The sequence below is a fragment of the Nesoenas mayeri genome (assembly GCF_963082525.1).
Source record: "Nesoenas mayeri genome assembly, chromosome: 5".
NCBI classification, from domain to species: domain Eukaryota; kingdom Metazoa; phylum Chordata; class Aves; order Columbiformes; family Columbidae; genus Nesoenas; species Nesoenas mayeri.
This window is the reverse complement of record NC_137548.1, coordinates 6738263-6763066: the sequence shown is the minus strand read 5'-3', so window position 1 is coordinate 6763066 and position 24804 is coordinate 6738263. Positions and strand designations below refer to the sequence as shown.

The 24804-nt window shown below is 46.0% G+C and overlaps 1 protein-coding gene across 1 annotated transcript in view; it reads right to left on the bottom strand.

Annotated features, from left to right (window-relative positions):
• PRKCH (protein kinase C eta) overlaps positions 1-24434 on the bottom strand; it is a gene marked incomplete at both ends in the record, with an annotated part of 122165 nt that extends 97731 nt beyond the window's left edge. Inside the window, one exon of the mRNA XM_080345639.1 lies at positions 24075-24434. Coding sequence (XP_080201765.1) covers positions 24075-24434 — 360 coding nt within the window. The remainder of the gene's footprint in view (positions 1-24074) is intronic.
• Positions 24435-24804: the final 370 nt, after the last annotated feature.

Below are 24804 nucleotides of genomic sequence, written 5' to 3'. Positions count from 1 at the left end.
TCGGTACCTCCCAGCACCAGCAAACACCCTTGAGATACAACCTCACAACAGCAGTGCCGGTGTAACGCAAGTGTCACACTTACGCCAAGTTTAGCTTCTCATCTCTTCTCTTCCTAGCATTAACCATTGGTGCTTAAAGGCAAAAGTTATGTTTTTAAAGAGAAGCAGGGGCCACAGTATTATTCTTGACAGAATTATTAAAGTCTGAAGCAGACCATGCAATCAGTTTGGGTCAACAATGCAGCTGATGCTGATCTTCTTTCTCAAAGGAAGCAGGAGAGGCTCAGAGAAACTCGGCAGCCTGAAGGCAGCAGAGATGATGCTAAGGGGGAGCTCCCATATCAAAATATAGCAGACAAGTGATACAGGAATGTAACCATCTGTATGTATTTGACAACATTCAAAGAGTAAGAAGTACAGAGAAAAGTTTCCTAATGCCAAGATCTATTTGGTACAGGATAACTTCTTTTAGGGAATAGCAGAATACTGGTTAGTATCAGCACCAGAGATACACTGCAAAGGGAAGGTCCTGCTGTATTGGGACAAGCAAAGGAGAAATCTGAATTTTCATGCATTCATGATATTGTGAATGCTACGAGATACACTGATCTTGGAATAAATCAAACTAAGCTGGTGGCATGCAGCGGGACGAAGAGCCCGCACGGCGCAGCATCACACCATCGCCACGCACAGCTGTAAACCATAACCACCCTCCCCTCTCTGGTGCCTTCATCCTCAGCCTGGTCACCCCAAGAACAACGGGGGGAAAAAACATTGACTTTCTGGCTGGTTTAGAGGTAACTTGGCCAAGTTTTGGCTAACTAGGAGAGGAAAGTGTGCTTATCGGTGTAGCAAAGTCCTCAATTGCCACTCTCTTCTAGTTCAAGGGACTGGAAGACAGCACCTTCCTCCGTAGCACAGAGGGTGGGTAATATTGACTGTTGTTGCTCAGGAACATTCTTTGTATCTATAAGAACACCACAGAATTTTGGCCCAGAGCTAAGCAAACACTTAACTTCTGTTGAACTTCACAGCCATACCTAATGAAAAACAAACACTGGAGGATTTTGGCAAGTGAGCTGGAAATGAGCAGGTAAGGACTGATGAGTTCAGCCGCGGTTTCATTACGCTTCCATGGTGAGACACAACATCTTGGCAGCGAGGTTGAACGCAGGACCGAGGAGATCTTCACTCCTAATTCAAACCACTCACACGGTGCCCCATGCCTGAACTTGCTGAGATCTTGCAGCTCCGCGTGACTTCAAAGGGAGCTGCAAGGGATCGGTTTCCCACAAGGAGGGGCCCCAGTCAACCAACTCACACACCTTCTCCAGAAAAAGGTTGTACTAACGTTATTCCCAACAACTATCCAGGTGTTATTTACTCCTTTTCTCTGCATTACAAAAAAATAAAGCTAGTTTGGGAGCAAACAGATGGAAGGAGACTGAAACAGGACTCCTTAATCACATGCTTTCATGCATATAATAAAAACTAGTCGTGCATGATTCATCAATGGAAGAGGTTTGGAAAACAAATTCAGAAGGAGGGTAATCGCTCAAGCAACATATCAACACCCAGCTGAAGCATCCGCTGAACTCGAAGAGCAGGTATAGTCAGTCGGCCTCTGAGAAAGCCTGATGTGCTGTAAAACTGGCTGCGGATGGGAAAAGGCAGATCCGAAGGGTGGCTGCTACCTGCGAGTTGCTCGCCCTCTGAAATGGAGACCAGGTGGACCGCCAGGATGAAGGGGCGTCTTCAATACTGCATCTGGCATGAACATTAATTCTTGCAAACACAAGATTAAGAATACATTTTTCTTCCTCTCCCCACCACAAACAGCCCCGTCTGGGAAGACTGATCTGAAGTACACTGAAATCAGTGGGAATCTTTTTATTGGCTTTGGATCAGACACAAGAAATGACAGTGTTTACCCTGGAGCCCAGAACATGCTTTATCCCATTGCTGCTCCGTCCTGTCTTCCCCACAGGCACAATTATTAAGAAACCTAGAAGTACAACCTTTTCCTAAGCCATGTCAATGCTGACGTGGCTTCAAAAATAGAACAAGTCAGACACTTGCAGTGAAGAAAGCAAATATAAAAGCTACCTGGGGACTTAATTAGCTTAATTAAACAAGCAGCTATATCTTTTGACTTCCTACACAATTTTAAAATTTAATTAACAGAACTGCATATATAATCAGTCATTTGTAGAGGCAATTCCCAAGGCTCTGTTCAGTCAAAAGAGCTGAAAGTCTGGGTTGGTCTAAAGCTGTTTTTTCACATGCCTCTAGTTATTCCTTTTAATTTTTGTTGTTTAACCTCCTAACAGATCATGCTTATGGAATGTCAGATCTTTCTGTATTTTAATAAGGTAGCACCTCCACCTGAGCGTGCCTTTGTTGGACAGGTCAAGTAGCAACTTTCTCAGCCAAATATACGGTGTCTGGATATATCAGTCCCTCTTGAATGTTTGGAGCCAGACAGCCACCTGTCTATCAAGTCAAGCACCTCCGAGAAATCCATAGGGCATTTCCAGAACAACAGCAGATTTAAAGCATTTTTTCCCCCTCATAGGGGATGAAGACTCAAAACTTCTGTCTCCTGCAAATGATGTTAAATATCAAAGTTTCACTGGGAAAAATAAACCTTTCCAATTACTATTACCACCATATGTTTAACACTCTGGAGGTAAACCCACAAATAGGTGGAGAGTTAGTCTCTCTTGTAACTCCTATAACCAGTTATTCCAGCTATTACTGTAATATTGTCATTCTAATTTTTTGTTCCAGGACAGCTGTTTAAAATATTACTTTTGTTTTCAGTCAAGTTGCATAATTATAAGCTGTGTGCCAGCCATGAACAACCATGCATAACTAATGACTCTTAGCCAATCCTGGACTCTTTGATCAATTTTAGTCTGGTTTCATTTAAGAGATTACCCAGCTCAACAGGAGATTTGCTCAGGTAGGAATAGCAAGGGCTGCAACAAGACTTATCCTGTCCCATGAAAATTCCTCCCGAGAAAACCTGCTTGATGGGCTACAAATAAAATATGGATTAAAAAGGAGGTTTCAAATCTTGAAAAAAAAAAAAAAAAAAGAAAAGTAAATTTTCAAAAGCATGACCCAAATCCTGCTCCCACTGGAGTTACACAAACTTATGTTGCTTCTGAAAAATCCCACCTCTAAAATTATGATTTATGAGTAATAGTTGCAGGTGGCTGATCTTTAGTGTATTTGAAAAAAGAAGTAACGTTACAAAGTTGAAAAGAGAGAGACAACTAGTTCAGGGGCTATTATGTTTTTGTTTTCCCTATACTCAAAACAAACAAAACCAACAAACACAAAAAACCCAACCTAGTCTCTGGAGGGATGTCTGATCTGTTTCTCTTGAGCTTTGTGGAGGTGGGCAGGAAGCCAGTTGCCTGTTTATCAGTCCCACAGTACTGAAGTTTCTCAAAGACCAGGCACTGATCCCACTGCTGAGCAAGAACCCACTTCTTCCAAATTTTAAGTCAAACACGAAATAGAGGATGGAGGGAGTCTAACAGTTGCATGCACACAGTGCAGTCTACCACAGAGGAGGGCTTCCATCCACTTCCATCTCACTTGGTTTGTTCAGCCTGGAGAAGAGGAGACCTCATGGCGGTTACAGTTTCCTCACAAGGAGAGGAGTGGGGGCAGGCCCTGAACTCTTCTCTCTGGTGACCAGAGACAGGACCCAAGGGAATGGCAGGAAGATGTGCCCAGGGAGGTTCAGGTTGGACATTAGGAGAAGGTTCTTCACGCAGAGGGTGCTGGACACTGGAACAGGCTCCCCAGGGAGGTGTCACAGCCCCAAGCCTGACAGTGTTCAAGAAGAGACTGGACAACACCCTCAGACACACAATGTGAACTGTGGGGTTGTCCTGTGCAGGGACAGGAGTTGGACTCCATGATCCTTGTGGGTCCTTCCAACTCAGGACATTCTATGATTCTATGATCCACAACCACAGGGTCAGAAATTACTTGGGTGGTAAACAAGCTGAGAAACCACAAAAGACACCCAGAACCTGGCAGTGTGGGTCTCATTTCTGAGGGCACAGAACATGCCAAGCCTGGGACGACTCTGCAAACCGCCCACAGACAGCAAAGCAGGTGCTGAAACTCCCGTCTTGGGGCCTTCCTCTCTCGATTCACCTGGGCGGTTTGTTCTCAGCCCAGCCACGTGCAGGGAGGACAGTGGTCTCAGACACCGCTGCCAGGTCACCATCAGCACCTCCTGCAGCCTCACATCACCGTGGGTGGCTCTGCCATGGCCGGGCACAGCCAGGCCACAGCACAGGGCCTCCCGTCCCCATGGCTCCGGCAGCGAGCAGCCGCAGAGCTCCCATGCAGCGAGCTGGTGGAGCAACACCCCTGGGACACAGAGCCTGGAAGGATGTCTTCCCTTTTGGGTGAAGCCTTGGGGAATGGAGAGGAGCAAAGCGACAGCAAGCGGCAGGTGGCTCTGCTACATTTTCCCACCTGCCCAACAAGCAGCATCTTGTTTGCTCCAGCAGCTGGACATGGCGGCCTGGGAAGGTGTCAGGCAGGGAGCAAAGGCTGCTCTGTGCCTCCCCAAACAGCCTCTGCACCCCCGCTGGCTGCAGGTCACCGCTTCTCAACACCTTCGTGCCACCTCCCCCGGCTCCCTCCCACAGCCACGGCCCCTGTGAAACCACAGTCGTGTGGGCAGGACACATTCTGCCTTTCCCCACCACCTGCGTGTACAAGTAGAGCTTGAGCTCCACTGCACACAAATTATTAAACGCAGATTTTGCTTTGTAACGCCACAGCCCGTTTCCTGTCCATCTCCGGATTTTTTCCACCCAGCTCCTCCTGCCTTCCTCCTGCAGCTATTTTTAGTTATTTAAGGAATGGAGGCGGGCAGTGGGGAGCAGAATCACAGATTACTTTCATTTCCTAACAGGCAGATACCAACATCAATGCAGGACCACTAAATTAAAGGATTGCAAACGCAGGGCTTCATTTTCAGTTGTCTGAACACCTGATTACAGCAAATAAACCCATAAAACATTCAGTACCTGTTATCAAGCTATTGGCTTTGCATAAGCAATGTATGGAAATCTGCCTGCAAATGCCTATATATGCAATTGCAGGTAAAAGAGGCTGAAAGTGGGACAGGGTCTCTGCTCTTGAGAGGACTTCAGAGCTTTGAAAAACTAACACACATACACAATCTTCTCTTTCCATTCGACAAACACTAACAACAGGTCAATAAGCCTCAACAATCAGTTATTACCAACAAAACAAAAATCTTTCAACACCTATAGAGCCACTGGGACACCACTTTAGCTATTACGCTCTGGACAGGAGTTGCGAAGGGATGACGACATACCTCACGTTTTAGGTCTCTCACCAAGTACACCTTGTAGAAAATACCATTTTCTGTCTCCAGGTTCTGGAGATGATCAAGAAACGTATTTTGCACCACATATGTTAGCTTGGTATAACTTGGCAGAAAAAACAGGAAGTTGTGCCAGTTTTGCTATTTACAGTAAGAAAGAAATAATTCACTGATGGGTGCCGAGCAGATGAGTTGGTGGCATTTCCCATTTGGAAATGCTCCAAGGGCCAAGAGCAATGAGTTGGTGAGTGGAGTTTCCTCAGAGTAAAACACTGACATAACTGAGCTTAGCACTGATACAACAGCCCCCAAGAAGGCAAGGGTAGGTGAGGGCTAGTGATATAGCGAGCCCAGGTAGCCCACACACCAGCCAGCGCATATCAAAGACCTGGGTTTTGCCCAGGGGCAAACAGAACAAGCACCAGATGGAAACAGGGGAGAGTAAACAAAAAGATTGAGCAAAGAAGCAATAACAAGGCTCTTGGTCTCAAGGGGAAATTTTCCAAGGCACAGCATTCACCTGCAGTTTTAATTAACCTTATTAACAAATCTAGGCAGGCTTATGAATCATTTATGACTTTACATTAAGCAGCAAAGTCTGCATCACGGTCTGAGGTTCTCTGTTCAAGGCACTCTTGATGGTTGCATAAGGAACATCACCACACGGCTACAGCAGGAGAGCGCTGTGTAACTTGGGGGAAATCCACTGGATTGTACCGTGTCAGACACGGCCTTAATATCCTAGGAATTGTGGTCGCCCAAACCAGCTGCAACACTCTGCAAAGCACCCCTTTGCAGCTGTCTCCCCACCACCTTGCTTCTTTACATCTTGTATTGTTCTCCAGTATTCAGTGCTGGAAAATATTTTGTTACTCATTGATTTCATTACATAACCTTAAACTTCTCTGAAATTCTTCTCATTCAAGTCTCTGTTAGGTGTGTCACTGTTCCTAAAATATCTTTCTACTACATATAATTCATTTGGTGTACTGCTGCTTTTCCATTTTTGTCCAATAGCTCTTTCTTCTTTCCATAACCAGGCCACAGCTCATGAGATCATGAGCCATTAAAATCCCTAAGTACTCCAGATATAATCCATCAAGTTTCTCAACACCCCAGGTAAAAAGGGGAAAGGTCACATCTTTCTGCTACTCCAACCATTTCTGTCAGACTCACTTTTGAAGGACCAAGACCCATATTATTAACAACAGTTAAAAAGTTAAGTCCTGGTGGTATAGCAAAAGGCAACCTGCTGGAACAGTCCAGCTATTTATGGTGCTTGATCACTACTAACGGGTGCTGTAAAATCAAGCAAGGATCCCAGAGTGAGATAAGCATCTTGATGCCTGCAGCTTGACGGCAGGAAGCTGGGGTTCCGCGATACAGAGATGCAAATGCAAACCAAAAACTCTGCACAGAGCTTGGTTTGCAGGCACATACCCTCTTCTTCCCTTCGGCACCAAGTGTCACACAGAATCACAGAATCGACGGGGCTGGAAAAGACCTCAGAGATCATCAAGTCCAACCCTTGGTCCAACTCCAGTCCATTTATTAGATCATGGCACTAAGTGCCATGTCCAATCTGAGTTTAAAAACCTCCAGGGACGGCGAGTCCACCACCTCCCTGGGCAGCCATTCCAATGCCTGATCACTCTCTCTGGAAAGAATTTCTTTCTAATATCCAGCCTAAATTTCCCCTGGCAGAGTTTAAGCCCATGGCCCCTTGTCCTATTGCTGACTGCCTGGGAGAAGAGACCAATCCCCACCTGGCTATAACTTCCTTCAGGTAGTTCTAGAGAATGATGGGGTCACCTCTGAGCCTCCTCTTCTCCAGACTAAACAACCCCAGCTCCCTCAGCCTCTCCCCATAGGTCTTATGTTCAAGTCCCTTCACCAGTCTTGTTGCTCTTCTCTGGACCCGCTCCAGCACTTCAATGTCTTTCCTGAACTGAGGGGCCCAGAACTGAACACAATACTCCAGGTGTGGCCTCACCAATGCAGAGCACAGGGGAAGGATCACTGCCCTTGTTCTGCTGACCACGCTATTTTTGATACAGGACAGGATACCATTGGCCTTCTTGGCCACCTGGGCACACTGATGGCTCATGTTGAGCTTCCTGTCAATTAGTACCCCCAGGTCCCTTTCTGTCTGACTGCTCTCCAGCCACTCTGCGCCCAGCCTGGAGCTCTGCAGGGGGTTGTTGTGGCCAAAGTGCAGCACCCGGCACTTGGCCTTATTGAACTTCATCCCATTGGAATCAGCCCATTTTTCCAGTCTATCCAGATCCCTCTGCAGAGCCCTCCTGCCTTCCAGCAGGTTGACACTCCCTCCCAACTTAGTGTCATCAGCAAATTTGCTGATGACGGTCTCAATCCCCTCATCTAAATCGTCAATAAAGATGTTAAACAGGACTGGACCCAACACTGACCCCTGGGGAACACCACTAGTGACTGGCCGCCAGCTAGATGTTGAAGAGATCCGTACTTAACAGAGGGCCTTGGAACACCCACGCTATGCTATGTGGTTGGCAGATGTTCTGTGTGCTGTATGAGGGGCCAGCAGCTATCTGCCCTGATCATGGCTCACCTACCTCAGCCCAACTTCCAGAGATGCTGCAGCACTGCACTGGGATAGCTGGAACCCCAAAACGTGGATGGTAGGGCTAAGGGAACCTCCATACCAGGTAGGCCCACAGTGATTGCTTTCACCCAGGGAAGCTTCCCCCACAGGCTGCCATCTCTTTATGGCAACCTGGGTACCACATTCCTACAGCGGTGTTGTTGTCTCCTAAAGCCAACGTGATACACGGAACTGCATACATGAAATCATACACATTTGCACCTTTTCAACCAAAGACTGCAAAGCCCCTTGGAGTGCTGGGGGAATCTTTACACCACCAATTTTATAGACAAGCAAAGCAATATATGGGGATGGCAGGAGCAACGTTAGAAACAGCAATTGTGGTCTTCAAAAGGCTGGCCAAGCACACTGCAGGGCAGACACACCGCTGTGAAAAGCGCAAGGAAGACTCTACAGTACCCCTGAAAGCACAGTGTGCCCAGATTGCACATCAGTCCAGACATCAACGAGAGTCAACTGCTCCACGGCACCAGAATCCGTCGCTCTTCTCAGTGACTATAAGGTGTTGGTCTAAGTGCATTATGGGGGGAGCGTATGGGACAACACCACCACCACCTCTGACAGTAAAGCAATGAATTCATTTACGTGCAAAATCAAATTATCAGCAATATTTGTGATAAAAAGTATGGTTTCAAATGACACATCTCAGCAGCATGCCAGTCTTCAGAACTACAGCTCCCATCACAGATATCCCCATCTAGAGTCATAACTGCATTACTCAGTGAGGATATGAAAAGGAGGGATTAATTCCAGCAACTTATGAAACTTGGATCCTGGCACGGACTGTAACACCATTGAGAAGCCTAAACACCTATGCTTTGACCATTTTTTCCAGATCTTGAATTAATCACAGCGACTTCTTTCTTCCTCCTCTCACTTCCTCACCTGGCAGTTTCTTAACCCAGAAACTATAAAGGACTAACATTTATATCCAGCTAGTATCAATACACCACATCTCCTTTCACACTCCATCTTGCGAGATGATCTGTCCAGTGATTTGAGACGAAAGGATGAAACAAACTATCAGATACAGGTGGCGTCTCACAGGAGAGAATCTGCTTAAGACACAGGGAAAGATGGAGAGGAAGGTTAAAAGTACTTCAGCCCACACACTAACGCCTCTCCCATTCCCTGCCAACCGTTTATGGGATTGTTTAATATCCCTGGTACACACATCCCAGAACACCATGCGAAAGCAGTAGCAGTTTCTGGCCACATAGCCAATTAGATGTTTCTAAAGGTACAAAAAAAGGAGTGCCAAGGCATACACTCCCCCGGCATTCCTGAAGGTATGACTGTTGCTCCTGCTGTCCAGATGTTCCTGCTCATGTCTACGCTCTAATCCCATGAGGTTCAGCACCGGGAGTCACAGTCAAGTCTTCACGCAGCAAAAAGAATGTAGGTTGGGATCCAGTACACAGCCGACAACACCCAGAAAGGACACACCATTGCCAGCATTTGCTTTGCCAAGTTAGATCATATCCTATTTGTATAGCGATTTTTGTTTGTGGTTTGTTTTTCTGCTTGGTTTTCTTTTGGGGAAGGAAAGAGGAGAAGAGTACAATAAACATTTCTTAACAGCAGTTAATAAAAGGGTACATAGATGAGGTTCTTCATAGTAAAGGACCCTGGATTGTACATTTGTACTGCAAGGATGATGAGAAAGGGGAAAGAAAAAAAAAAGAAGTCCTGAAATCCTGAAGCCAAGCACTGCAATAACAGGCAGACTGTCCAAGACCAAGCAATTTTTAGTCCCATCAAGTCTGTGATTACAGTTTTCCTCATCTACCTCATGAGACAGATGATCTCACCACGCACTTATGACCATAGAGTCATAGCTGTGACTCCAGCAATTGAGCTGAAATGGGAAGGAACTGAAAAGCATCGGCCTCCAGCCTCGTCCAGGCTGCCGGACGGGTGACGAGGTGCTGTGTCACTGGGATGTGCTGTTCAGCTGACCCAGCCATCTGCCCCCATGGGAAGGACGAGGCTCTTCTGGGGCTTTCGTGTGACTGCAAGCTGATGGGCAGCTTGCTGGCATCTCCCAACAGCACATTGTCACATATTTCTCCTTTTTAATATTTCTTTTTCCCTTTCCAAAGTGTGGTTTCAAAATGAGGAAGCACTTCTCAAACAACGCAACAGAGAGGTACCTTGGATTAAAGAAGAAAATTAAGAAAGGAGTGGTGGGGGAGAACCCAGAAAGGGTCTGTACGGGGAAAGGTCAGAACAGGGTTGGAGTGGTTTTGCTCATGTTAATCAAGAACACAACCTGATGCTGACCACATTTCCCATCCAGAGCTCAACATCACCTGCAAAGCTGCACATAATGTTCTCTTCAAACAGAGCTTGTGCTGGGGATCGCTGGAAGTCCAAGAACGTGGCAATCCTGAGTAAGCCAAGAGCAGGACAAGCTCCATTACACAGCCATCATATTTGGGACAACTGCTGCCATGTTCCCTCTTCAATAAATATTCAGTTTCTTTGTGAACTGAAGGCCTGGCGTGTTATCTGTGCTACAGCCAGTGTTGCATGTCCTTCATATTACGAACAAACATGCCTTTAACTCCAGCCCACTAACTAATTCGTTTCAAAGTATAAATTCCCTTCTGGAGAAAAGTACTTCCCTACCTGGGTGGCACTGCTTATGTGCACATTATGCTCCTCCGTTGACAAATGTCTCTTGCTGAGAGGGGACAGACTACCTTTTCCTGGAGTGAATAAAATTTTGCTTTGGGAATTAACCAAAGCAAAATTTTATTCACTCCAGGAAAAGTTCCATCAATTTCAGTCTTACAACCTTAACCAGAAAGCTTTCACCAGCTCAGGGGAGAAATCTCTTGGCCAGCATTTATCTTCTTTCAAAATAAAATCAAATAACTTCCATTCTTTAAGGTTTACCAAGCCCTGCAATACAAAGCGAAGACGCCAGCCAAACAGTTCCTCTGTACAAGCAGGACGCCCAGTAACGACCTTGTGGGGGGAGAAAATGAAAGAGATACAGTCACCCTAACAACTGCCATACATCCAATGACACTAACCGTTACAAATGCAGTCCCTTAAGAAATGGAATAAAACACCTAACGTTGTACAATTCCTAATATGCATGATATTGAAATAGCCCTAGATAAGAGTACAGAAGCGATGAGCTGGACCTAGCTGAGCTGGAGCTGCTGACTAGATCCCCACCACTGCTGCACCCTTAGTTTCGGCTTTTTATGAATGTTAAAGATTTCTCTTGCAGCCCAGCAGCCCTTGAAAGGCTTCTGGGACATCACCACACACAGTAATACGAAGCACTGGGGTGGTTTCAGATACTGAGATAGAAAGTCGGAACAAGTAGTGACCCACTGGAAAATTCATAGCAAGAGATGGAAAGATCTGGTACCCTTCAAACCCCTGTGCGTTCTGACTGCGGCTTTGAAGCAACCCACAACAACCTCTATTGTAGAGAGCACTGTTCCTGTGGAAACAGTTGCTTAATATTGTTAGACGTGGAGTGAGAATAAATACTGTAGGTGTACAGAATTTTGCAGCTACCCATTTAGTGCCTATATGTGTATTTTTCTTTTTTTAAAAAAGGTCCTATTCCTATTGTTGATATTAAAACCAATTATCAGGCACAGATAAAAAGGATTTTTGTGCAGCTGAAGTAATTAAAAAAACACAAATAACAAAACACACACAACAAACACACAGTTTTCTGCAAATAAAATTTCATATGCCCAGGACTATTAACAGAAGGAGATGGTTTAGTTAACCCAGAAATGAACCGCAAAACTTAAACTGAGAAAATGTCGATGAGTTTTTTTGAGGTCAGGAGGATTCTTTCAGAACAATCTTTCGGGAGCGACTGAAGGATGTTTAAAACCAGCAAGACTCAGTTACTCTCTTCTCACCTAATGTTCATGTTAAAAACAGGAACAGGCGCTTCTGAAATGTTACTAAAATAAGAAGCAGCATTGCTTAAAAACAATGAGTACTGCATATCCATTGCTGAGGCAAGTCTCTTTGCAGTAAGTTTATTTATATGTAAAAATAAATCCACTGACCTTGTATTAATCACAAATACGCCTTTCTCTATGACAAAGGGAAATTACAAACTTGCAAGGACACATCAGAAACCTTCTGAGATCGCATCCACATCAGCCAAAACATGTGATGACCTCAATTATCATTCCTCCTCTTTGAAGAAAACCACCCAGACCCTACAATTTTGTTCTTGACAAAAATCAGAAGACTGCAATTCTTAAATGAACCACCTGTTGATTTTGGATGTAGCTTTAGTCCTTCATTCTAAAATTATAAAGTCCTGGAGTTTTAAAGTTCTCACATCTAAGAGCTTTACCCAACAAAGTGGTAACCAGAGGCAACACAACCGGTGAAAGGGATTTCACCTCGTTACACACAGCGCTAAGCGAGGACTGAAATGAGTGTGCGTTGTGTCCCGTCTGCCGCTCAACACGCACATCTCTATGAGCATTTCTACACGTCCAGCATGAACATCTGCACTCCTGCAGATGTGCAGCCCCACGCAGCAGCTGCTCATCCACAACAAGCTCCGAGACACGGCTTCCACCAGCTCCGGTGGAGCTCAGGGAAAATCCCACTGTGGTTTTGTACACGTCCAACAGCGGTTGTGCTTAACTGCTGGGAAGAACATAGGGCTGATGATGAATTGATTAATCATTAATCAAGCTCTTCAGTAGACACAAGGCAAAGGGAAATGCCATCTCAGTATCAAACTTTGATTAAAAGGAGATTACTGCCCCTAGCCCCCCCCAAATCTTCCCCCCCCCCCTTTTCTTCTGGGCGTCACCGCTCCTCTGCAAAGGCAGCAGAATGGACGCCGCTTTCGCACGTCTCGGAAACCACAGCTCACAGCCCACCACATTAACTCATCCTGCCCTCGACTGATATTTTCTTTAGCGAGCTCGGCTGTGAAACGGGGTAGGTGAGAAGCAGAGACGTGAGCAGGAAGCGCCACACTGAGACTGCCCATGGGACAGAGGGGGGACAAAAACCTGCTGGGTGTCCTCCTGGGTCTGCCCCATACCAACCGCCAGAGCTCAAAACTCTACCGAAAAAGTGCTTCTTCCTGATTAAACACAAACCTCATTCTTAGTCTGGATGATTTTGTAAGCATTCACCTAAAGGAATAGCATATAACATATTTTGACTACAAGGGACTGAAAACCATTCTGTGAGGATGTGCAGCATAGCCTGAATTTTTGATGCTTTATTCCTGAGCCAGTCAGATGCTTCAGAATCCAAGAGTTTACTCTCTGTTTCAAGACTGTCACTCCAATAAGCCTTAAGGATTAGGGTACAGTGAGTGAGCCCACAGAGACAGCCCCTTAGCAGTAAACCCAGTCCCCCCCATCCTTCAGGTAGAGCTAGAAGTCTTAGCCTCAACCTACAGAGATCTGGAACATGCAAGAGAAATAATTTCTACTTCTCACATTATTGCCCACTTCTTTGGTCTGCATCACAGCACTTTTGGCCTTCAAAGGGAAAGAATAAGGCCCTGCTGTCTGGGCTCACTAGCGCAGCTCTAGGACTTGCTCCTTTCTCGAACAAGAGCACAATGAACTTCATGTTCTTCTACGCTTATGTCAAAACTACTTAGCAAGATTTTGCCAAGTAAAGTCAAAGATATTCCTTCCTAGAATCAAGAAGATGGGGAAAAATTTTATCATCTTTATTGGCAAAACAAGTAAAATATTACTTGAGCTAATTATTTGAAAATGGGGTCAAAATGAGTTGCTAAGTACTGATGGGGCTTTTATCATAGGGGCTAATTTTTGGAAGGAAGATGGCTCATGCTAGGCACAGCAGGATTTCTAGCCAGTTTTGCTACACACCAAACCAAAATAGCTTTGTTGCTTGTATAGTAGCTAATAAGCCACCTCAATTATGTCCTACTATGTTAAGCCATAATAATAAATAAATGAATAATTAATAAACTTGCTTTTTTTTTCCCCTTCATGTAGGTCTGTAAGCTACCACTTCATGAGTCCCTTGCAGAGACAAGAGGCTGAACTATTAAGAAAGGAAACCACGTGTCATTTCCAACCATCGCCGCTCAGTCGCCCTCCCTCACAAGCCAGTCTGAGCCATTCTTGCAGGAGCACCCAAAGCTCTTACACTGGACTCATTATTAAGTAAACAGCTAATGAAGTACTAGGGGTAGGGCTCCATCTCACAAACTGATTATCAGCAGCAATACTCTCACAAAGATCTATTAGGAGATGGAGGATCACCGTACACGTTTGACACCAGTGTAGCTTTTGCATTAGCGTGTTCCAACTGAGTGGCTTTGACACAAAATCCCACCACGGATTTGGGCTGCACAGGAACATTTTCCTCACATGGTTACATTTTCTTCCAGGCTAAGCAGCAAATTGCCTTACAGAATAAATTTGCATTGAATATATTAATGTTAGATGCCTCAGTCTGTGAATGACCCAGAAAATAAACTCATTGCATGGAAGCCAATTCCTTCGTCCTTCTCAGAGCTCCATGAGCACTCACTGTCCTCAATAAATAATGTACAATCCAGACATCATTATAAACCCTTGTTGCATACAAGGAGGAAGAAAGAAATGTCCAGTTCTTCACTGAATTAGACTAGTGCAAAGCTGGCAACGTAACTCCATTGATGCCTTTGGGAACCCACCCATGTAAACCTTGCAAGCAAAAGCAGAGGCAAGCACCGGGCTCCTATTTTGCTGAAATCTCACAGAAGACACAAGCAAACTTTTTATAGAGTGACATTTTACAACAAGTAAGAAAGGAAAAAGACAACTTTCACATTAATGTTATTAGAAATATACGCCAGAAAGAGGTGAGGTAGGGAGAGCATCTTCTCATGCAGTGTGCCAGAGTTTACATGTGAGAGGAGGATAAGAATTGGGCCCTATTGCATGAAAGGGTTTCTCCCTCTCTTCTTCAGATTTAAAGCATTTAAAATCTAAAGGAATTAAACAATATGAGATAGAAGAAAATATTCACTAAATCAATCCCCAGATTTCACAACTCAGAGCAACATATTTTTCCTCTGCTCTTCACTCCTGGGAAAAAAAAAACAAACAAGTTACATAGTCTTGTTTACCAAGGAAAATACATTCAGGACAAAGCAGGAATTCAAACAGGATAAGCTAGTTTTTCATTAGTTGTTCTTGATCTAAACCACCTTCATTATTCTGAAGGAACTTAGCCCAGAATTGAATACATTCAGTACAAGATGAACACGCTGACCAGTCTAGGTGGAGAAAAACACTCTAGAGACCAACTCACATGTAGACATGTAGACAATGCTATCGGGGACAGCATTTATTTGCAACTGTTTTGTCAGATAAAGGCACTTAGGAGTACAGACACGCCATGCTGATTTTTAGCGTCATAGCAAAACTGTCCTCCTCTTTCCTATCCAAACCCAGGGAAATGACACAACCCCAAGTGATCTCGGTGGCAGCATGTGTCTCTCTCTGACTCACACCCACAGCACTCGGCGCAGTTACGACCGATCCCTGCCTGAATCTGCTACAGCATCTATAAAACCGTAAACATGTATTTTCTATCCAAAAACCAATAAAAGGATACCCAAACTAAGACTCCATTGCTACTCTAGGAGGTTTAAGATACTAAAGCAAGTGGAGATGTGTATGAAGAACTTAATTTGCAGTGACATCTTGCTTACATGACAAAGTAAAATTAAATTTACTCAAATGAAAAACATAAAATACAGTACTATGCTAAAATGGAGACTAATGACAAAGACGTAAGAAAAAAAAAAAAAGAAACTACTAAAGGAAAAGCAGAAACCACAGAGCAGGCCAGAGAGAGCTAGAAACCAGACGTGCTGTAGGGAGGTATGAGCTGCTTTTTCAGACCAAATCAGACCAGCTGACCTGTTTAAATCTTCCCTCTGAGGACGGCTGATGCTAAATGTATGAGACAATGGCAGGAAAAACATCTCTAGTGTTCAAATACAGAACAACCATCTCAAACCTCTCCTCAGCCCTAGATGCACATTGTCAGATTGTTACTATAATTCTTACTATTAGGTGCAATGTCCTGGGAGAGCATAGATACATAGCCTGTTCCTCACATCCTCCTCCTCCTCACCTGCCTCCATCTGAGAGGTTACAGGGCTCTGCTGATCTGTCAAGTGATTTCACACTGGAAATTACTTCATCAATTTATTTTGTTTAATGCCCAGCAGACATACAATACTCATACACTCAGTCACGTATTTAGAAGTATGTCTTGCGTGGACGTATTTTTTTGTGCTGGCGAAGCTCGTGGGTGACAACAGTCACAGCAGGATCAGAATCTCAGAATGTCAGGGACTGGAAGGGACCTCAAAAGCTCATCCAGTGCAATCCCCCCATGGAGCAGGAACACCCAGATGAGGTTACACAGGAAGGTGTCCAGGCAGGTTGGAATGTCTGCAGAGAAGGAGACTCCACAACCTCCCTGGGCAGCCTGGGCCAGGCTCTGCCACCCTCACCATGAAGAAGTTTCTTCTCACATTTAAGTGGAACCTTTTGTGTTCCAGTTTGTACCCATTACCCCTTGTCCTACCACTGGTTGTCACCGAGAAGAGCCTGGCTCCATCCTCCTGACACTCACCCTTTACATATTTATAAACATTAATAAGGTCACCCCTCAGTCTCCTCTTCTCCAAGCTAAAGAGCCCCAGCTCCCTCAGCCTTTCCTCATAAAGGAGATGCTCCACTCCATCATCTTCGTGGCTCTGCACTGGACTCTCTCCAGCAGTTCCCTGTCCTTCTGGAACTGAGGATGCTCTGACGAGCTGTGTTGATCCAAAGGGCAGGTCCACGCTGCGCCATGGAGAGCAGAAATCCCCACTCAGGGTCACAGAGAGCCAGCAGACAAGCTGAAATCTTATTCCAGACCTGAAGACCCACAGCGGCAGAGTTGCTAGCCTTCCCAGGCTGGGCTTCATCGCTTTGTGAGGTGGCACTGAGAGGAGACGACCCTGGATGTGACATCCATCTGTCACACAGACAAGATGCAGATATCCTCCATGTGTGGTGGATGCACCTCTTTGACTTGAAGGTTAAATCCCTCCAACAGGACATGGATCACTGGTGGGCTAGAGAGCACGAGGCTTTCTGGAGATGCAGTTAGGAAAATAGTGGCTGAAAACAAGCTGGAGGCTGCCAGATGAATTCTTCCACCTGCCCCACATCTGAGCAGCCCCAGGACAAAGCAAAGCAGGCAGCAGGACATCAGCCGGTAAAACTGCTCTGGCAGCCTCTGGGATAGATCTGGCCATCGATTAGATGCCTCTGGTCTAGTGTAACGAGGGCGCAAAAGGCCTCACAGGGGCAGTGAAAAAGCAATTTTTTCCATCACCTTGGGTCCAGCACCAATGCCCAGATTTTAGCGCTGAATATCGGTAGCACCAGAATTGCTCAGGAAGGCTTGCTCTCACACAGCATCGTGCTAACAGAACAAAGCCCAGCTTATATCTGTTCATGGTGCTGGCTTTCAAAACAAAACAGGATGGTTTCCTCAGTGACTGACTTCCCTGAGCAATGAGAACATCTCATGATCTCAAAGAATTAAAAAACGTCATTGGCATTGCAGAAATTTAAGTCATTTGTCTGGCCTACCCTAAGTGGCTTAGCAACTTTAATTGGAAGCTTCAGGATGCACTTTATTTTAGACATACATTTGCTATCTTTGATGTAATTATAAAGCAAGTCTCTCCCTCGCAACCAGCCAGAACTTCTTGTACCAGCGCAACTGAGGGCACAGCTTGGGAGAGCAACAGCCGCCTGGTGAGCTCCATCAGGACACGGCGCCAGGTCAGTCGCCCAGGACTCAGGCTGGTTCACTCCACAGCCCCACTAATAACACAAGGGCAGAATAAGTGATCAGAACAAAGATTGCTCACTGCATTCAGAATAAATTAAATCTGCAGCATGGTTTGACATATATTAACCGCGTGCCTACCCAGGCTGAGATTTGGGAGGCAAGAAGGCACGATGCCTGATCCAGAATCCTTTACAAAAGCTGCCAGCAACTCGTTTCACTAGATAACTCTTCTCCTTGTCTTTTTCTCCATGGTTACTCAAAAGGTCCCTGATTTCTTGATTGTATTAGCAAAGCACAATAGTTACAATCAAGCCTAAAACATCAAAGGAGCTTTAATAGTTTGCAAAGAAAGGGTGGGAGTCTTATTCACTTCAGTAAGGGATATGCTTTTATATTGAATTACACTGTAAATCAGTAGACTTTCTAATGGCATTTCAATAGCTTAAATGGTCCCCTTGACAATCTTTTCTGCGGAGTTTATTGCCTATAAGCTCAAAATGGCCAGAAACCAAATCATTACTCAGAAAATACTCCAAACAGAAAGCCTCAGACGGCCTGCATGAAATGCATTTTTTACAGAAAGGCCAGTGGTGAAAGCTAAATATAAAACACGAACAGAGCGAGGCGAGGCTGGCGGTGGCAGAGAGCGGGGCTGGGGACGGAGCTTCCTGGGGTGCTGGGCTCATTCGTGCTGCGGTCGCCCTGCTGGCCCCGGCCCCCTCCTCCTCCTCGTCCTCCACACACATCCTCTCTGAAAAGAGCAACCCCAGGCTGGGGACACGGGGCTGCAGACACCCTCAGGGCTGCTTCTGCCATGACCAATGCTGCTGGAGGAGACCCAAGCGTCAGCTCTTGGCCTGTCCCCTCTGGGGACTCTCCCAGCTGATGGGGGGCACTGGGCTATGGCTGGAAACTGGAGTGCCCACCATGCTGCCGAGCCAGAGGGCCTGGGTACCTTTCAGTAGGGTTTCAGTTGAGGTTTTGGCTCAGTGGCTCCTCACAACTGGGGAAAGTCATGTGGTGACACTCGCACAGCCTGTCCCAGCCAAACTACACTGTGTAGGAAACTGTGCACCTCTCCTGCACACCTCTCTGATGTACCCAGAGCCCTTCCCAACTCCAACAGCATCAAAGCAAGTCTTTTCAAGACAAAGTTATGGAAAATCAGACTAAGCAACTTACTAGAAAGCTGGTACCACAACAGGACCGGGCACCCAGCTGTATCAAGGCAAGCCAGACTCATACCCCAAGCTCAAAGCCAGGGCATAAATTCCAATCCCACAGACCCTCACTGGCATCCCAGTGGCTCTGACCACCGCAAACAGGCTCTTCTCACACTTAGATCAAACCTGTCCAGCCTAACACACTTTCAGGTAAAACACATGTTCTCCAAGAATGCTCACAGTTGCATTTATTGCCTGTGCAATAAACACAGGCCGTTTATTGGCAAGGAGCTCATGGATGAGTGAGAAATAGGATTCCTATCCAGCTCAGCTTCTGATGCTGAAACCAGGCAGTAAGCGCGCAGCTCCTCGTGACACTCAGCTTTACTCTTATCCACCTTGATCAGTAGAACTGTTTGTTATTAGCTTCAGCCCTCCCCAGGATTATTTAATACCTGACAAAGAGCAACATTCTTTCCTCTGTTTATTACAGCCTTTCTTTTAGGCTGGAGCGTAGCCTCAGTGCACGGGACTCTGCTTGCATTTTGAAGGGTTTGATCACAGGGCCAAAGCACAGCTGTATGCTAAAGGAAAGAAACAGAAGCTGAAATTCTGGTAGCTTTCAAAAACTTTTTTCTTACCTCCTGCAGTGGGTGTTTCTCTCCACTATTCCCATTCAACATAATAACTCCACATCAGCGATAATAATTACAGAAACAACTTAAAACTTATCAAGAAACAGGGAACCAGCTTAGTTTACTCAAGGCCAGTTTGCAATTAATGCGTAGCGTGACTTTGATACAGATCAGAGATCCATGTACGTGGTTGTCATGTGCATGGAAACAAAGTCATATAGACAGATTGTTATTGCTCTTCACCTCAGCCTGCTACTGCCTGTGGAAGGAGACTCCATTTACTGCTGCTCTACAAGCTGCAGCCCACCTGTATAGGTGGGCACAGGCTGATGCAGACACAAAATACTGCACCGCAAAGTCCTCTGTCAACAGTTATAAGGCATTTTTGGCTTCCTGATGCAAGTTTTGCCCACCTGGAGAACACTCTGCAGCAAAAGGCGCGTTAAAACAAGAAGCAACCATATTGTATTTGACCTGCAGCACCCTTGTTCTCTGCCAAGGTCGTGTTGCTCTGGGGAAGAAGTTGCGTTCTCCTTTAACTCTTCAGATTAAGGTTCAATAAATAAAATTGCATATAAACACGGGTAAAACACAGTTCTTTTTGCCTTCAGAAAGAAAAAACTCCTAGAAAAGGATACAGGCGAAAAAGCTCAAGTTAAGGAATTCATTAGAATTATTTGTCTTAATCTCTTCCTGCACACATGAGCAAATGGTAACAAACTCATCAGGAAATTGCGATTGGCTCATTAATCTTACAGTCCATCTGTTATCTAATTTCCTTCGGTATAATCTGATAATTCGCTACTTCAAGATCAAGGTTTAATTTTAACTCCTTGTTAAATTATGACATCTCTACCTAGGGACTAACAATTTTTACAATCGTAATCAAATAATTCCTTAGTAGCAACGCAATTCATTATCTGTAAATAGTGCTTCCCCAAGCTTGAAATTTACTTCGGCTACTATATAAAACTCAGAGGAATAATCCTGTGTATGGTAAACATCTCCCCTTTCAGTTACAAGACAGTACTCCAAATTATTTGTGTTGTTTCACTGACATATCACTGCTTCTTATACTGCACTCAGAGACAGTTAAAGAGGGGATAGTACCTTTTAAAGATGCATATGCTGAGTAAAAAAGAGTTTAGCACATGCTAGTGCAAAATTAAACGCTTTAAAAAGACAAGTTCCTACCCTGACGTAAATCATAACATAGCAGCTTTCGGACAGCAGCCAGCTTAATCCTCCGCTGCGCTGCACCTGGCAGGGTCATGCGCACCTGTGTAAAATGCTGCCATTCAGGTTTGCACAATTTCACACCCACACAGGAAAATGCCTACCAGAAAGAACAAGGTACCGGAGAGATCGCTCCCGGTTTTAACTACATTAAAGCATGCTGAAGGCAAGCTGGCATTTAATTGACAATATTAATAAAAACTAGTGCTTTGCAACTTGATGAGTAAATATAAGAAATGGGAAACAGAAGGATCTTGAAGTTAATAAGCTCTTACAGATTTCATCTGTGTAAAATTGGTCAAATTGTGTTTAACAACTTACAGGCAAATTAAAAAATATCCAGACTGTGCGAATGTGTTTGCTAGAAAGACTTCAGACAACAATCAAAACAGTTAGGAGGAAAAGGATCAGTTTTGAAGAGCCTCCGGAACATGGATTTTAATGCAAACCTTGAACGGAGAACTCTGTCCCAGTACTCGGTGGGATGACTCAGGTGTAGAAGCATTACTGATGAGACAGCTCACGTCCATACACTTACTCATGTGCGTAAGTGTTTGGGGTCATAATTGCAGTGATGTACCTGCAAGTCATGCGGGAAGCACCAACGCTTCCACACCGACTGCTCCTACCTGCCTCTCGCTGACAGTTCTACAGTTGTCACCAGAGGTAGTGACCAATGTTACAACTAATCCCCCTCCTTTTTTTTTTCTTAACTAGCAGGAGAAAATCCACATTTATAAACAGGGCAGCATGAGCCCGAGAGCTCAGGCCAAAACTTTCAGGCCAGCACGTGAGCTGAGGGAACGTCCCAGGTAATCCCCGGCAATCCAGAGGAATGCTGAGGGAGCGGAGGCTGCCAGCTGCCCTGCCCAGCTCTTAGCAATCCAAGGAGCATTTGGAGTTTACCTGGTAAGTGAACGGAAAATTCTATTTCAAATCAAAATGAAACATTGTGTGCAGACAACTAAGTGTAAGTCAGGTTAAACTTTGAGGATTCACCAATTTTCCCCTCACTCCATTCACTCCTTCCTTGCCTGTATGTGCTTTTGCTTTGGGGATGGAAAGAGGGCAGCATGAAGGATTTTGAAGTGGAGGTGATGCAAATCATCTACAAATCTTTTGTGAGGTCTTGTATCGTGCCAGCACTTCCTGGACCTGGCGTTAGTACAAACCAGCATTTCCTACTCTTCTGATTACACAAAACCCCGTGACAGCCTTGCTAGATTTATCAAGACATATTAGATTATCAGAGCAAGATGCTGTTCCCCGTCATCATGTGATCCTGGCTGCACGCTACGCGAGATGGAAACGAAGCAAGTCAAAAGCAGGGAGAGAGGAGAAAGGGAACAGAAGATGAACATTTGCTCACTCCCCACTAAATCCACCCCAGCTGTAATTTATAGCCATTAACTAGAAAGGAAAGTAGCAGCTCTCAGCCTCTGTCTACATGCCCAGAAATACATCAGTTTACATCAGTCTGCTTAAAAAATTTTGCAGATTTCCCATCCCATCACACCCATCAACTCACAGGTACAGGAGTTTATAAAACATGCGCCTATCCAGCAGGGATAAGAAACTTTTCCATCACCAAAGACCAAACAAGCATTTCAGGGCACAGACTACATCTGCCCTAAAAATCTGTACTGCAGGATGGATGAAATGAAAGAACCAGTGGGCCCCTGGACACGAATCCATCCACACCAGCGGCAATATTATTATAGGTGTTTTAGTAATGTGAATAAGGCCACCAGCTTTTCAACAGAGCAGCCCCATCCCACATGTAACCAGAACCAGTGCAACCAGGACTCCGGCCTCTCAAGAGGATGGGGCTTCTCTCAACAGCAAAGAGGAAACACACCAAAAAATCAAACACAAAGAAACCCCTCAAAACCACATTTCTCTGTCCTGAGCTCATCCTTTGCCCTGGCCCACAGAGGTCTTCTCTGTATTTAAAAGTGTTCTAGGACAAGTCCCTGGAGCAGTTTCTCTCCAGTGGCACCACTAGCCTAAGAGTGACTATCTTTAACGCACAAACCTCAAGACTATCCATAGGGTACACAATAAGAATTAAGAAAAAGCACCAATATACACATATGAACCAGTCCTGCGACTGGTATTCCCCTGTAATCACCCCAGAGGTGTAGCATCACACCTCAGTCACAGACACCAGCTGAGAACAGAAAGTACCATCCTCCTCCCCAGCGATACGATCGAGATGCCTATCTGTTCTCTACATGTCAGCTCTCCTTCCTCCGTGTCTGGTTTTATTGTGGTGGTTACCTGACCACACGTGCTGAACTTCCTGGCCTCAAAAAGTTAATACCTGTATTAACCTCGGAAATTCTCAGCTCTTCTGCACTGTCTCTACCGAGAAGAAATGCCTTTTTTTTTTTTAACCTTCTTTTTTAATCTAACACTTAAAAGCAAACTACTGTCTGGAGCAATACAGTACTGAAAGCAAAGCAACAACTTCAGAGCCTGTACTATTCCTTTCACTTACTACTAGGACTAAGACATAACTGAGGTTCTCTGGGCCAGATACAAGTGACATCTACTTGGAAATAACCTAGAATTAGCTGCAAGTGAAACTGTGTTCACCCAGCGCAGTGGTGTACATCATAGACACAAGGCCAGTCCTGCCATTCTGTTAAGAAGTCAAAGAAATTTGCACGCACACATCAAACAGTTGTGCAAGCATGTGTGGATCTGAGCAGAAATACATCCAACCCCAGGTATGCAAGTTCCCAAGCCTGTCTCTGTGTGCTAAGCAGGAAAAGGAAGGTACGTGACTGTGAGAGTCTGCAGGTGGACTGTGACAGTGATATACAAGTCTCCTCTCTGCTAAATCTACCAAGAGGAGAGAGCTCACAGCCCTCAGCTACAGGGTCTTGACCCTCAAACTATGACAGCTGAGACTTTTTGCTCCAAATGCATCAGCTGAAAGAGCACTCTGATGAGCATTCTAAGCAAATCTAAAGCACAAGGGCACAAAGACATGCATGAAGGTACACCTGTGTAAATGCAGACGCACACTGGGCTGCCTGCATCTGCAGTACAGGTGTGCAAGGACAAGCCCCTGCTCTGCAAATACCCTTCGAGCGCCTTCATTCATTCAGAGAGGAGCTCGACTCCAGCTTCTCCTTGAGGTGGCTACTTACCCAGCCTTCGAAGCTGTCGCTGGGGCCCGCAGAGCGCAGGAGGTCCTGGAAGTGCAAGGTGCAGTTGGCCACAAAGTCGTCGTAGCCGATGGGGGTGTCGTGGAAGACGGACAGCTCGATCTGATGGCCATCGGTAACCGTGGCAGAGAACTCCTCGTTGTAGGTGGGCTTGTTGGTCTTCTGCTTGGTGCTGGTCCGCCCGACGCGCACCTGGTCCACGCTGATGGTGACATAGGGGTCCAAGAGCTGGTAGCCCTTGCGGAACAGCGAGTGCCGGAGGGACCAGCGGGTGGGCTGCAGATCCACCGCCTCCCCGATCCGCACCTTCAGGTACCCGTTGAACTTCATAGCTCCGGACATGGCCGCCCCGCCGGGAGCCCGGCGGAGAGCCAGACCCCTCTCCCGCGGAGCCGGGCCGGTCGCCAGCCCCGCCGCGTCTCTTCAGGGGGCCGGGCGGCGGCGGCGCACCCGCCCCCGGGCCATGCCGGGGCCCCGGAACCGCCGCCCCCCGTGCACCGCCCACCTCCCGCGGCCCCGGGCAGCCGCTCCGCCGCGCAGCCCCGCCGCAGCGCCCGGCCCGGGCCTCTCCTGCCGTGGGGCAGCGGTGCGGCTCGGGACACCTGGGGCGTGGGACGGCGCCGGGCGGGGAGGAGCTGCCAACCCGCCTTGCGAGGGCGGGCACGGGGTGGGGAGCGGGCGGGACGGGCGCTCGTACGGCACGGCTCGGCTC